This window comes from Nycticebus coucang, chromosome 17, assembly GCF_027406575.1.
Source record: "Nycticebus coucang isolate mNycCou1 chromosome 17, mNycCou1.pri, whole genome shotgun sequence".
In the NCBI taxonomy this organism is placed as follows: Eukaryota; Metazoa; Chordata; class Mammalia; order Primates; family Lorisidae; genus Nycticebus; species Nycticebus coucang.
Genome location: NC_069796.1, coordinates 2339277 through 2355293, shown reverse-complemented (window position 1 = coordinate 2355293; position 16017 = coordinate 2339277). Strand labels below are relative to the sequence as shown.

General features: G+C 37.3%; 1 protein-coding gene across 2 annotated transcripts in view; it reads left to right on the top strand.

The window, feature by feature from the left end:
- ST8SIA4 (ST8 alpha-N-acetyl-neuraminide alpha-2,8-sialyltransferase 4) overlaps nucleotides 1-16017 on the top strand; it is a 155101-nt gene that overhangs the window by 88736 nt on the left and 50348 nt on the right. The window contains exon 5 of one of the 2 annotated variants that reach the window (XM_053567138.1): nucleotides 8442-13079. The exons of the other annotated variant lie outside the window; for it this stretch is intronic. Coding sequence (XP_053423113.1) covers nucleotides 8442-8724 — 283 coding nt within the window. The 3' untranslated portion in view covers nucleotides 8725-13079. Of the gene's footprint in view, nucleotides 1-8441; nucleotides 13080-16017 lie in introns of those variants that run through there. 2 annotated transcript variants of the gene reach the window in all.

Genomic DNA, 16017 nt, shown 5'->3' with positions numbered 1-16017 from the left:
AAGACCCACTCTGATTATTTTTGCTTAATTTTTCTCACTTGCCAGCAATTTCCATTTTTTGTGACATCATTCTTTTTCATTAGTTTAATCTTTGAAATAATAATGGCTCATTTTATAATTTTTAGATAACGAAATATCAAAACGTCGTGTATTAACATGACAAATAACGCATTTTGTCAATTACATAGGGATTAATTAATTTGTAAAAATCAATCGATCATGAATTTGTCAATAGAAAAGATTTCATGTTCTGAAGCTACAAGTATTACAGGAAACTGGATATGATGTCTAAGTTTTTCAGTAGAGATGATTCTATCAAACAGCTCTGTAATAGAATTGAAGAGAATCTCTACATAGTATGTCAGACAAAGTCAGAGAGTTAAACACAACCAGCGAAACATATGGCTGTAGTTGGATGAGCTCCCGCACTCCTCCGTTTGAACTCAGATTACTTGAGACCGTTTATAAATGAAAGTTAAATGTAGTGACACCATATTAAGGACCGCATTTTAGTGGAGAGTAAACTGACCCTGAACATGTTTACGTGGTTTGCCCAAGATCATGCAGTTGGCTGAAGGCAAAGCAGGGCCAGACTTTAGGTTCCTATGATGCCCACTGCTGCATAATCCGTCCTGGCGGGTGTGTTTACACCATGGAAACTGTCACCTGCTACCAATAGTGACATTCTCTCCCCACACAGGCTCTGCCGTTAAACATTCATAGCAATGTTGTTGGCTGAGCAAAACTGAACACACAATGTTACTGTTTGAGGCTCAACTACCCCTCTGTGAAGTAAGGATGGTAATATACCCTGCAGCATAGTTCAGCCAGATGTTATGAGGATCACATAAGGGCACTGTGAAAGTGTGAGTATGAAATAGAATTACCAATATTGCAACAATAAGAGTCGTATGTTCACTAACAAACTGTGAGACCCGGGTACAACTAATATAAGATAATAGCTCAGGCGCACCTGTGGCTCAGTCAGCGGGGTACCAGCCCCACATACCAAGGGTGGTGGGTTCAAATCCGGACTCAGCCAAACTGTAACAAAAAAAAATAGCCGTGCATTGTGGTGAGTGCCTGTAGTCCCAGCTACTCGGGAGGCTGACGCAAGAGAATTGCTTAAGTCTAAGAGTTGGAGGTTGCTGTGAGCTGTGACACCATGGCACTCTACCAAGGGAGACAAAGTGAGACTCTGTGTCTAAAAGAAAAAAAGAGAGAGAGATAACAGCTCTAGAATTGTTTCATGCGGTATCCACACTTAACCAACGTCCATGGCAAGATGGAAAGAATCAGGGTGGCGTTCAGAACTGGGGGCAAACCTGGCTCCTGTGTCAGATATCAAACAGTATGCAAGTGTGTCAAGTAGACTGTAAGGAAATTGAGCCTAAAATAGTATCACCACAGCTCTCTCCATGCCATGGGTCCCCCGTCTTTGATAGGAAAGCTCATAAATTTGATATGTCATTGTCCATACGGCTACTATTACGACTTCTGTAGAAATAATTTTGTATTTTCCATCATCTACTAAAGACAAAACTCTGCATACAAGGGCACCAAGGAGGAAAAATATTGGCAACTGACCTCTTGAGGTTATGAATTTCTGCTTTCGTTTTAATGACTTCAAAATACTGTAAAAAGTATTACTCAAGTCTGCAGGGAAATTTTTGCCCTTGGACACAATGCCCCTGCCTTTGGCATTTGCAATGTGGTTACATAAATTATATATTGAACTGCAAAATTGTCTTCTGACTTTGTACACTTTTGAGAGTGTACATGAGAAAAGTGGGTCCTATCAGCTCTTATTTACCTTTGGATAAAAATCCTAAAAACCTTTAAAAGGAAGCCAAGATGTCTTCACATGTAAAAAGAAGATCACTGTTGGCTTTGGCCTGTGTTAATCAGTTTATCATCACAGCACCCTAGAGACTTTTTCTCCAAGGAATTCCGTGTTGAAAATGATCTCAAACTCTCACCATTCCAAGCAGAATGCTCTTTAAGAACACATTTTTTAATTTAAATTAAAATCATTATTTTCAGATATATATGAATTTAGACCTTGCTTTTGTCACCTACAATTCCTGTGACCTTAATCTGGCTATTTACCTCCCTCCTGCACAGCAGCAAGCGCCAGTTCCTCACCTAAGGAACAGCCGGAGCACACACACTTGTGGCAAGAATTAAAGGAAAAGTATCACACGCGGAGCTCTTGACATTGTCTCGACCCCTTTGTAGAGACTCAATAAATCATTCTCATTGCTATGTCTTTATAAATTCCTTATATTGTTACTGCTAGGTTGACTCTGAGCTTTCCCAGTCCCATTACATAAGTCTCTCCACCCCTCTGTTTTCTCACATTGGAAGTAGATTTAAGATTGACATCTTCTTGCCTCTCTGACAAACTACAAGGATTCATTTGTGGTGGGTTGAAATATTTTCAGTGAGAACAGGGCTGGAAGTTCCATTTTATTTAAAGAATTTATTATCCACTCTGCTTCTATGACATTGCAACCCATCATACACTTAAAAGGTATCATGAATTTTACTAAAATCACGTGAAAACAAAACTGGTTTATACACGTTATATAGCGTGCTGCAACTAGAAATAGAATGAGAGGGCTGTGTTAACTATAGAGATTAAAATAGCAGAGCTGTTCTGTTTCACTATGTTCAGGGATGGTTGCTTTAAGTTTTATATTATAAGGCTGATACACTTATCTGCCTCCTAAGAATGACCAACAAATATGGAGAATGGAATCCCAAAAATCATATTTATTTCTGCACATTGTGATTTTTGATGGGAGAGATAGTACCATCATGGATAGTCTCTGTGAGGTTTCAAGGGTGCAGTTTAGAGTTGGAGAAATGCAAATATCTCCTGCACAGATGCATTGTAGAAAGCTAATTATTTTATACCATCTGGAATTACTGTAGGTAAATAAGAACCAGAAGCCATATCATTTATCTTTGAGTCTTCCAGAGAGACTAAACACAAAGTTCTGTCATAAAAGATAAATACGAGAGGAAAATAGAGGGTGACTCTGAACTAGGAGCGCAGGGGTCTGTCGGGTCACTCACTTCACCTCACATTTCAGATGGAATGATTTCTGGGCACGTGAACGGAACATGGCTTAACATTTAACATTCCACTGCCGCTAGCGGCTCAAAGGGTCTCCATCCTCTCTGCTCAAAATATTTTAAAAATTGTGCTTGAATTTGGGGAGAAGAAGAATAGTGTAAGTAGAAAAATTATCATACTACTTCTAAACTTTCAGACCTGATTTAAATATGAATGCAAATCAATATTCCTTGTTTGCCAGTGTTTTGAAGGTGAACTCCCATCAGTACACTCAAAGTTGTTAAAGGTAACATTATTTGCCTTTCTTTCTAACACTGTGGTTGTTTGAAATAGATAATTTGCCTCCTCAAGTGATTATTATCTAATTTTATTATGAAACAAAATCTAAAAGACTGCTGACTTTAAAAATAGGAAGCATCTTTAAGTACATTCTTTGCTTTGTAATTCAGTCTGAAGGAATATAAAGGTAACAATTGTGAGGAGGGGGCAGAAAGGCACAGGAATGTCTCACTGGGTTTCATGGAGAGAGAAGACTTAAAATCTCAATGGGAATTTATGGATACCTGAAACCCCAAAGCCATGGAATCAATGTTTCTGTTTCTCAGCTAAGGAAACCTGTGTCTTGAGGTTTATTGGTGTGACCAGGCTGGGGAGCCATGGTAGTCACCGGAGGTGCCCAGGGAGAAGTGGGTTTGTGAGAGGCAGCAAAGAATGAGCTGTTTGGGAAGAAGTTGACAGTCAACTAATGTGTCAAGCTTTCTACTACGTTTTTGTTTTCACATTTTCTGTCTCTTTTACAGTATTACAATGTGCATGTTAAATATTGTTAACTGTGGGCAGCACCTGTGGCTCAAAGTAGTAGGGCGCCGGCCCCATATGCCAGAGGTGGTGGGTTCAAACCCAGCCCCGGCCAAAAACTGAAAAAAAAAAAAAAAAAAAATTATATATATATTTATATAAAACCCAGATTACTTGCTGAGTTAAAAACATTGCTAACCTTTTAACTATATTAACAAATAAAAGTTTAGATGAAAATTAGAATATATTATTAACTGAGGTCCAGGGAAGCGAAACAGCTTTTTCAAATACTAATAAGTGTATCGCAGATTCAAACGCTCACCTTGTGGACATAAATTTATCCTTCCGTGCACACTGCGTTGGTGGGTAGAAAGGCTCCGAATTTTGAGTTTGTTTGAAGTAAGAAATGTAACTAACATGTTAGAGGAAGAGAATATAAAACACCTGATTTAACAAGAACACAACTTTCATGCTAGGAGCAATGAGATCTATGGAGGCTGTCATATTTGTAAAAGTTATAAATAAATGTTCAATTGACAGATAAAATGCAAAGCAAATTTGTTCCTTACAACAAGAGTATTATGATACTTAAAACAGAAAGAAGGAAAAAAAGAGGGAAGGAAGGAAAGAAATAATATCAGTAATGAAACTTAGCTGGGGTCACTTTGAGACATAGTTTGTACCTGTCTATGAATGATTGTTATATATATCAAGATCCAAATCAGAGAACCAAAAGACACAGCCCATTGTAATGGTGTTTGTCTCTGTGTGGTTCGATTATAGGTAATATTTTTATTCCTTATTTATCTCCTTTGTCTATAAATTGTCTACAACGATTCTTCACTGATTTTCTAATTAAAGAAATTAATTTACATAAAAAGAATTAAATAGATGGTAAATAGATTACTTGCGGAGTTAAAAACATTGCTAACCTTTTAACTATATTAACAGATAAAAGTTTAGATGAAAATTAAAATATGTACTGAAATATAGTATGAACATTTATTTTATAAAATGCACTATTTTTAATTTAATGTTTCTTAATTTGGATTAAAAACATGTTAGTGTTCTATTTTGATAAGCTTTCCATAAAAATGTAGAGTTTTTTTGTCTGTTGCCCTTGGTAGAGTCCCCTGGCGTCATAGCTCACAGTAACCTCAAACTCTTGGGCTCAAGTGATCCTCTTGCCACAGCCTCCAGAGTAGCTGGGACTACAGGAGCCCACCACAATGCCCTTCTGTTTTTAGGGATAGGGTATCACTCTTTCTCAGGCTGGTCTTGCACCTGTGAGCTCAGGCAATCCACCTGCTTTGGCCTCCCACCAAGTGCTAGGATTACAGGCATGAGCCTCAGCCCAAATTTATACTTTTTAATATCAGCTTGTATAACTTTTGTACAGGAATGTTTAAGGTAGTTTCAGGTGTGGATTTTAAAATTGTACTCTGGGCTTTGGTTTGTAAAGTTGATAGATATAACCTAACAAATTACGTTAACTGAATTCAAAAAGAACATCCATTCTTATCCTATTCACGTGTGGACCTTGCTCCTGGGCAAATACTGAATCTCAACAATTTAGATTGGCTCATCCAATTTCAAGCACATTAAGCTGATAATAAGCCCAAGTATATACTCCTGGAGTGTATTTGATCAGTTTTTATGCTTTGATTTTTACAGAATATGTATAATTGTGATCTTAGTTCCTAACCTACCTTAAGGTTTTCTTTTTTAAACTTACCTGTTGCAGATCAATGACATTTATTAAGGTATATTTTCCTATGATCATTTCTAGGAATCAATAGGATAAGTACCATTTGTTTTTGGCTGTTTCTCTTCTTTCTTTTTTATTTCATTTTATTTATTTATTTATTTATTTATTTATTATTTTTTTTTTTTTGTAGTTTTTGGCCAGGGCGGGATTTGAACCTGCCCCCAGTTGGGGGGGCCGGCACTGTACTCCTTGAGCCACAGGCACCTCCCTGATTTTTTCTGTTTCTTCAAAAATGTCCTGAAAAATGGGTGGTTTAATTTTCTTTGCTATTATTTGAAATGTTGCAAGCTAAACATCAAAAAACTAAATTGCTTTTTCTGCTAGCATTTCTACAATTAAATTAATATAGTGTTTTTCAATAAATGCATAGATTATTTGGAACGAGACCACGCGTTTCTAAGGCAACTGTACCCACTGTTTTCGGCACTTCATTTACGACCAGTGCTTCATTCCCAAACACTTCCGTGCGGCTTCACTGATTTTCTGTCTGTGACACCTCGTCAGAAGCCCTGGACCACAGACAGCTGAGTGAGCACATCTCTGAACTGTTTGGAAGCGCTGAAGCCAATAATTTTGCCTTCGCCTCCCTCACATTGTAGTTACTAATTGCATTGCATATAAAAGTTCCTTCACTATTTGTCTATGACCAACCATAAGTAAGGGAACTGCCAGGAAATCTCTCAGGAATTGGGAAATGGGAAGCATTTATTAATAATGAGAGTTTGGTTTCCATACAAATTATACAGCGTTCTATAACCTGCTCCTTTTTTTTTGTCTCAGTTTAGAAATAACTCAACATAGTCTTCATGTTGCCAAATTATTCCAATCATTGATGTTCTCTCACAGAAATCATCATTTTTTGACTGAGTTTGAATTTGCTTTGCCTACTTCAAAAATTTATGAAAGAATGCACGCTTAACTAGCCAATTGCATCACCCGATATTCTTAACCATACACGACCACGCTCACCATACTGTCTTAATAATTATTTCATGTTGAAAACGCCTGCTTTTTCAGAGTACAGAGAGCATCAGCCCTCACGTCGCAGCATCTTCACCGTCGTCATACTCGCCCTGTGCTCAGAAACACCGTGTGAGGCTTCTTCCTGAGGACAACAGTTATGAGAAATTTCTAGACATTTTCTTTTCTAAGAATTCCATATAGAAATTTCTAGAAAATTTCTTTCCTACCAATTCCATAGAAATATTCTTTCCTGAGAATAGGCTTTCTCAAAACATTTGCGATGACTAGAAGTTCTAACACAGTTCATATGGTTTGACATATTTAGCACGTGAACTTCACCAAATGAGAAAAATAGAGAATGTGTAATGTGGATCCTGGGTGGGAGAAGAGAGGCAATGATGAAATACAGAATGGTCATGGCCGGGCGCAGTTTCCTTGATTTGCATTTTCCTAGTAAGGTTTGAACATGCAGTATTTCCTTAAGCAAATGAACTAAAATATCATTTTACCTTTTGCACATAGTCAATACTTAGATATAGTTTATCTCCTCCGAAAAGCTTAATAAAATCTACTTAAAACAGAAAGAAAAAGAAAGAATGTTATGTAAAACCCAATGCCAGTGTATTAAATGCAGCAGTGAACAGAATATAATGTAATCTTCTCCCTGTATTTAGGTGGCAAAGTATTTATTTCTCCATATAGGAGACAATATAAAAATAAAATTTGAAAAAACAATTTATCAAGTTTATTGTATTTATACTTGGACAACTTGGAAAGTAAGGGAAGATTCACACCCTTCTTTCACGTAAGATCCTTGTCTTTAAGGAAATGAATAACTTGTGTGTTTGCGTGGTTTTCATTCCAAGAGGTTTGGCAATAATGATGGATCTAAATGTTTCGGAGCATTTTATTGCCTTTGCAAATAAATTCTATAATATACTTTTCAGTATTGAAATACATTTTCCTGGTAAACACAATGTCAAATTGTGTGAGTGGTAAACTGTTTATCAATTATTCTGCAACCACCACCTATACTTTGTTTTTATTGTTGTTGTTCTCATGTAAGCTGAGGGGTTTTTTTTTGTTTTTTTTTTTTTTGAGACAAAGTCTCATTTGTCGCCCTCGGTAGAGTGCTGTGGCATCACAGTTCACAGTAACCTCCAACTCGGGCTTAAGCGATTCTCTTGCTTCAGCCTCCCAAGTAGCTGAGACTATAGGCCTCCATCACAATGCCCGGCTGTTTTTTGGTTGTAGTTGTCATTGCTTTTTGGCAGGACTGGGCTGGATTCAAACCCGCCAGTTCTGGTGTATGAGGCTGGCTCCCTAACCCCTGAACCACAGGCACCAAGCCTGAGGGAGTATTTTTAATTTGCTTTAGTAAAATGCAACCCAAAGAGTTGAAATTGAATGAATCAGTTAGTATCATGAAGGTAGAGGCTTTATTTGTGTGAATTTTTAATTTAAATATCAGACAGTTTGAAAATCTACAGCTGTAGTTTCAAGTTCTTTTTTCCAGGAGGATCATTTAATCATTCCCAATCTCAGTCATATTTAACCTTTCCAAAAAGATTCTACTCTGTGTATTAGGTAACTGTTTGCTAGTAATTCATTTGGAACGTGCGATTCCAGAATAACCTTTGCTTACATTTATGACCTCAACAATAAGCAAGAAAATAAAAGCTAAAGAAAAATAAAAGTATCAAATTTTCTAAACATTTAAAATATTATTTCTGATAATTCTTAAATTTTCTACATATTATACTTGGTATAAGGCATGTGTTGTGCTTCTGTAAATTCTCTCGTCTGTTTTCTTTTTTCTTTTTTTTCTAGTTACTGGCTGACAAACAAAGTTCCCATCAAAAGACCCAGCACAGGCCTCCTTATGTACACACTTGCCACAAGATTCTGTGACGAAATCCACCTGTATGGATTCTGGCCATTCCCGAAGGATTTGAGTGGAAAAGCTGTTAAATACCATTACTACGATGACTTAAAATATAGGTACTTTTCCAACGCAAGTCCTCACAGGATGCCGTTAGAATTCAAGACATTGAATCTGCTGCATAACAGGGGGGCTCTGAAACTGACAACAGGGAAGTGCGTGAAGCAATAAAGCACATTCTACAACACAGACATGGAATATGCACTTCGTTTTTGAAGCTTGGAAGAGAAGATCCACACGTGGCTGGGTTTTAATATCCACCTTTTAACTGGAAAATCGAGAAAGGGTGTTCATGAGAAACCCACTACCAGCTGATGAAATGCCTGCAAAGTGCTCTAAACAGTAAATATTTTGACTTCAAGGGTCCTAGTAAGTGCCACTTCCACTAAGAATACAGTCTGAATGTATAATCAGTAGTGTTTACAAGACCCAACAATGTACTCGTCCTTTGCTAGCAGAGCAAGTGTGTCCGTCTCTGTGGCCAAGCACATGGGGAGAGGAAGGAACCCCAGGAACACGGCGCAGCCCTTGGGAAGTTACACCATCCTTAGCAGCAGAAATCAAGATGGGAACGGTTTACGCAGTGACATGTATAAGATTAAGCAACTCAAGCAAATGCCTTCAGTCGGGACTCTGATTCTGATCCTGAATTCTGTGTTTTTATTTATGTTTTCATTTGTTTTCTGGAATCTCTCTCAGCTTGGGTATTGGGGTGCTTAGAAATCTCTTCTGAGATCAACAGGAATGAGAAAAATAAACTTCAAGTAATCATTTCTAAAGTTCATATATTTTTAAAAAGCAATCATGCAAAGACTTTTTTTTTAATGTTTTATTTTGCACAACTCTGAACCTCCAGATTATTTACGAATGGCGTAGAAGGTACCAGCTAAACTGTACTGCTAAGTAATATTGAGCTGAAAGAAAAGAAAGATGATCCAAGTCATCTTTGATGGTAAAATAAGTAGGAAAACATGCTCTTTTGGTACCAAAGATTATATACATGTTTCTACACAACAAGTCATTTTCCTTTTGTGAAAATAATATATTATTAACATGAATATATTATTATTATGCTATGAATGTGGAAGTTGTGTCTAAATATTTTAAAATTTCCCAACTCAAACTTTATTTTTATTTGAAGGAAGACTGCTCATACCTTTTCCATTTCATAGTACTTTTGTGGAAGCCTTTTCCCCGTTAGAATAAATGTTCGATTGATCAAGCTGACACGCGAATTCCAGTTCTTTGATATTCCCCTGGTTATTCAATTAGCAAACTGTCTATATCATTGTCAAATGTCTTCATGCAGAAGTAACATAATTTATATGAGATGTTCATAACAGAGATGGTTCACTTTAAGAGGTTTAACAATGAAGCTGTACCAACAGTTTGCACTTAAAATGAATTTAATTGACCAATCCTTTTCTGCAGTGAAATTTTGTCACCATATCATGCAAATGTCTTTGTAAAAGACCATGTGAAATTATGAATCAATTGATTTTTTTAATGTAATTTATCACATAATTGAAAAATAGGCCTGATTTCTCGTAACTTATGCTGTGCTGGTGGGTAGCTCTGAGATGGTGGGTAGCTCTGAGGGGTAGCTCTGAGATGGTGGGTAGCTCTGAGCTGGTGGATAGCTCTGAGATGGTGGGTAGCTCTGAGATGGTGGGTAGCTCTGAGCTGGTGGATAGCTCTGAGATGGTGGGTAGCTCTGAGCTGGTGGATAGCTCTGAGATGGTGGGTAGCTCTGAGATGGTGGGTAGCTCTGAGCTGGTGGATAGCTCTGAGATGGTGGGTAGCTCTGAGCTGGTGGATAGCTCTGAGATGGTGGGGTAGCTCTGAGCTGGTGGGTAGCTCTGAGCTGGTGGGGTGCATCTTTGGAAAGCGGAAGCGCTGTGGTCTCACTTCTGTGTGGGTCTGAAACAGCTTATGCGACTTCTTCTTTCTTGGGGAAGGCGATGTGAGGAAAGGAGAAATAGCCTGGGGAATATGTGCATTTTATTTCTTAGGGAAATAGTCTGAGAAATGAATAAAAAGTATGGAGGCTATACATAATATACGCATACGTATGTTACAGAAAAGGATATTCACAGTAGCATAGATGTCATTATTTTCAATTACAGGTGGTTTGTTTGAGAAATATGGTAAAATACTGGGACACGGAAGATTATATTTTCTGAGAATTTGTGTGTCTCTAAGACAGAAAAATCTAATGCATATGGAACATGGATAGCTGAAATGCATAGAGGATTGTACTTTTAACGTAGTTTTATGATTAAACCTCTTATCTATTGAAAAATTTTAAGAGAATTAGGAACCAGATTTTAATTTGAAGTTGAAAAATCTGATATGCTTAATGAATCTAAGGAAGGCAATTTATAAAATCTAAATTCAGACGTCTTGCAAATGATGCTGTTCCAGTAGCTTTACATTCTAATTCAATGGAAATCTGCAAGTCACAAGTAGATTTCTTACTTCAAATCCAGGTCGACACTTGTTCAAAGTGTGGTTTAGCAAAGCAGCAGCAAGGACCCTTGCCAATTTTTAATGCGTTTTCAACAAACGCGTTGGAACAATGTTAAGGCCACAGCAGACCCCCTTGGCCATCCACTGTCCTGTGTGTGGACGAGGGGCCTGGAGATACGTTGAGTAGTGCCTTCTGAGCTGTTCACACTGCTTCGTCCCTTGTAATTTCTGTTCTCAGTACTTTGCCCAGTTCGGAAAATGTCCTGCATTTTTTAAAAAAGGGCTTCAGTATCAACTGAGACTACTTTTGTTCATCTCAGGGAACTTTCAATACTCAAGAGTGAATTCAGTTAAAGGTATTTTGTGTTTGAGGAGGACAAGCTGTGCAGCCCATTTCATTCCCTGCATATTCACTTTTTCATCCGCCATGCCCTTGACTGTCCACTGTGGCCTTCTTGGAGGGACAGGGCAAGGAGACCATGGAAGGCTGAGGGCAAGAAGAAGAAAAACTGATATTTAACCAATTAAGTGGCATGAGGGATTAGAATGAAATCAACTTGTATGTACATACTTGAAATATCTGGAGTTTCATTTCTTTTGAAAATGCCATATACTCCCAGATTTTTAATTTATTTTTCATGATTTCACCCCATGCTTGACAATGCTCAGGCCGCTGGCTGTGAAATCCTGCCGTCCTTTACAGAATAGGGTGGTTCTTATGCTGTTGCCATGAACAGGCCCTGGAAATATTTTTATCACTATTACTCAGCCTATTCTATAATTAACATTAAGTTGCTGAAATAAAAAGTGAATCAGTAATAGATGTTCTGGGCAAAACTTATGATTCTGCCCACAGAACTGGTAAAACTACTGTGGAAGGTTTTCTGGAAGAAGGTGCTGGTCATTCAACTGTCCTCATGTCTGGAATATCCTATGAAGTGTAAGTCAGGGCTAGTGGGGATTTCTGCATACATACTCACAGAAGCAATTTATTTAAATACTGCTAAGGGTAGTGTATATACCAACTAGTTATTAAGCTGTTACACAGAGAAAAAAAAAACAGTGAACAAAATTATTTATTTCTAATTGGGCCAGTTAGTCATATGCACACATGTGACATCTGGGTCATAAGAGAGTTGTGTTCATGTGGGTGTTACAGGGAGTACCTATAATTGTGGAAGGAGTATGGGAAGTGTTACATGTAGTTAGTTGTTATCTCTGAAGGTTTGAAAGTTTTCCCATCTAACAGTATCAATATACCAGTGTTTTCACAATCGAAACAGTGTTTATATTGGATAACCAGTGTTTTCATAATCGAGTGAGGTTATTGTTTATATTGGATAAAAGAAAATCTAAATAAAGCCCACCTAGAAATAGATATTCCATTACATACGTGCTATAGATATATTCACATAGTACAAGTAGACATGTGTGATGCATATATAGAATGCTATATATGTGAATCTGTGTTTACACACAAGTCTGTAACATGGACACTGCAGATTTCTGTCACGCTGACATCTTCAGGGTTGGCCCTCTGATCTGTCCTGGAGATTAGTAAGACCACTTTTGAATAAAGAAGTTCTTTTGAGACTTCAGTTACTAATTTGTTTTAAGAGGGATCTACTTTATAACCAAATTCTATGTTGTTCATACCTAGAGTTACCATAAGGGTCTACTATGTCTAAATCTTATAAATAAATAAAAAAGAAAACAAAAAAGAAAAAAAGAAATAACTTTTTCCAGCTAGCAATGTATGTGAATTGCAGTTTTCAGATCGTGGCTCCAGGCCTTGCATCTCTCTTTTAAGTAGCACCTTTTGATAAATACTGTTTCTTTGTGTAGGTAAAAGCACAAGTGTTTCAAATGTATATAGCAAGAAAAAAAAAAAAGCGTTTACAGAGCGAGCTGCTGCGGGAGATGGCCACTGAGTATGAGGTTTCTTCTCTCGGGTTCATTCTGTTCAACACTGTTTTCTTATTGTTTGTGTATAGCAACTGGGTATTGCTGTTTTTCATTTGTAAAACTGTAAAATAAATTAAATCCCTTTTTTTTCAGTTTTCCTCTTATCTCTTATATGCGAGCCCTTGCTTTCACGTAATATTTTCGAGCTTAAGTCATCATTGTCAACAAACTTTCATCATTGCCTTTGTCTTCCCTCCCCTCGGCCCCAGTGGTTGACAATTTAGGCAAAACATTTATTTTTAAGTGTATTCCTGGGAATCTGAATAATACCAAGAGCCACATTAACATTAGGAAATCCTTAAAATATTTTTGGGTGGTACATTCTGTTTGTGGTTGACAGTCACTTATGTCCAGTTTACACTCCCACAGACTAATGACAGGGGGTGATTTGAGGTTCATAGTCAAAGAGGCCAGTGGCCCCGTGCACACTGCACACTCTGTGGCTGCTCTTTAAATTGGGGTTTCAGCTGCTGTTGGATCCCCTTGCTGCTGTTTGCAGTGTGCCTTTCAGGAGATGATTTTAAAAAACCTGCAGAAGACTGAGGCAAGAGAATCGCCTAAGCCCAAGAGCTGGAGGTTGCTGTGAGCTATGACTCTACGGCACTCTACCGAGGGCAATAAAGTGAGACGCTGTCTCTACAAAAAAAAATACTACACGCTTGCATTATTTCCAAGGTTCTCTATGACTTCCAAGTCTGCATTTTCAGACTCTGCTTGGTTTTCTGCAGAAGTGTCTTCCCTTCCCCTTCCCACAGGGCCTCACTCTGTTGTCCAGGCTAGAATGCACTGGCATCATCACAACTCATTGCAACTCTTGCCTCAAATGATTCTCCTGTCTCAACCTTCGAAATAGCTTGGACTATATGCACAAGCCACCATGCTGTGCTAATTTTTTTAGAAACAGGATCTAACTGTATTGTCCAGACTGGTCTCAAACTCCTAGTCTCAAGTAATCCTCGCTCCTCAGCCTCCCAGACTGTTAGGATTACAGGTGTGAACCCTGATGCCCAATCCAGTCTTCTGCAGAAATTTTTCACAAAGTCACTTTTAGCATTCTGCAATTTTGAAACCTTTGCTAGACACCAACAAGGAAGCATTAACAATGACAAATGAAAACAGATGATATTTATCCTGGCTTAATTACATTTTACATGAAAAGATCCATACCCTATCTGCTCTGGGGACATAACCGGACGCCTCACGCAGACCTTCACTTTTTGATGTTGTGGAAAAGCTTCCGGGATTTTGGTGACTTTGGTTACTTTGAATCAGTTTGCTAAAAAGCAATGTTTAAAAAAATTCTACTATTAAGTATTATTTTAAAGTTTTCATTTCTTTAAAATAGATTCAGAAGTGTTTTTGCCTTAAATTGTGGATAGATTTGTCACAACATTCTTTTTAGTCTTATTATTTTATATCACAGCCCAGTCCGTTCCTCAGTACACACTGTTCAACATGCTTTGCAAAAGAACGGTATGTTCCCTCACACTCCACAGGCTTGGTGCATTATGGACTCCGAGAAGTCTCAAAACAAGGATAAAAATTTAAAATTTTCTAACCAAGAATTACCCAATGTATTTAATTGTTGCATCTTTAATACCTATTGTAATAAATGCCACTTTATACGATCCTTTACAAACCTTTTTCCCAGAATTAAAAATTACACATATATTTTTATTTGCCTTATAATATACATATATCTAATTTTCTAGATCATTTATTACATAAATATAAATCACATTATTGCCACCATTGTTATTACACACTATGATTTAAAATGCAGGTATCAGAATGAGATACTCATTTTGATTAGGAAGGACCTCTCCAGATTGTTGAAATTTATATTTTTCTGAGTTTTGAAGAAGCTCTATTAGCTCTGGGTGACTAACTCAAACTAAGCTCATTTATAAGGGCTTTTAATGTTAGCATATAATAAATTGAATTTACCCTCATAATAAACCAAAAATTGATGGTGCCAATTCGAGTCTCATTCTTTTTATATTAATGAACATTAATTTGTCCTTACTCTGGGCCAAACAGAGTTGATTTATCTTAACAAGTAAACTGGTGCCGCAAACATGACAGTTTTGCAGATTAGAGGAGAGGACAGGACGTATGAGCTCCACAGGGCGAGAACAAGGGCCTGGACCTGCTGTGTCCGTGTCACCTTCCCAGCTGTCACCTTTGAAGGCTGCCTCTTCTTAGCAGTTAAGAAATTCCCTGGGAAACTAATTCTGGAAAATAGTTGATTATTTAATGAACACAGATCAAAAGAATGGGTAGGTGTATGAAAAGCATGTAGAGTTTAACTTTGGGAAAATCTCATAAATGATTGCTGCCCTCAGATAAGACGATCAATCATCTCTAATAAGGAGAATGTCTGTGCCTCCCAGATCAGCACTTCTGTTCGCCTGGATGGTGCTTGATAAAAACGGCTAATTCTGGCTCTAAATTCTTTCCTATGCAAGCTGGACTGCCCTTATGTTAAAATCTTACTTTATGTATAACAAAATTTATTACACTACAGGTATTTTAAAGTCAATCAGACTTCCCACATAAGCATTCAGATTGAATTTAGTCATTTCATTAATCTCTATTAGCAACTATTTATAGAAGTCTCTTAAGGTTGAACTTCTGCAGAAGGCTAAGATCACCCTTTTGAAACTTATTTTTATTTTACTAGTTTCTCTCTCTTTCTAGGGATGGGAGTAACCTAATCTCCAAAGTAAGTGGACAGCTTAATGACGTCCCCTATATGTCAGCTTCACAGTATATGAACCCATGAAAACAAAAATGTAACAGTGAATGTAAGAATAAAAGTACTCTTTGATCCATTCTTAAAACATAAACATTTCAATCATTTAGTTGCTTTAATTTCTGTAATAAAAGTTATATGAAGGAATTGAATACTAATATAAAAATAACTTTATTTCTTTGCTTCCAGATTGCTGATTTCTGGCTTCAATCACTGAAGTAGAATTTCTCAAGTAGCTATTCCCTGACATGTTCTACGAAATTGTGTTCAGTAAA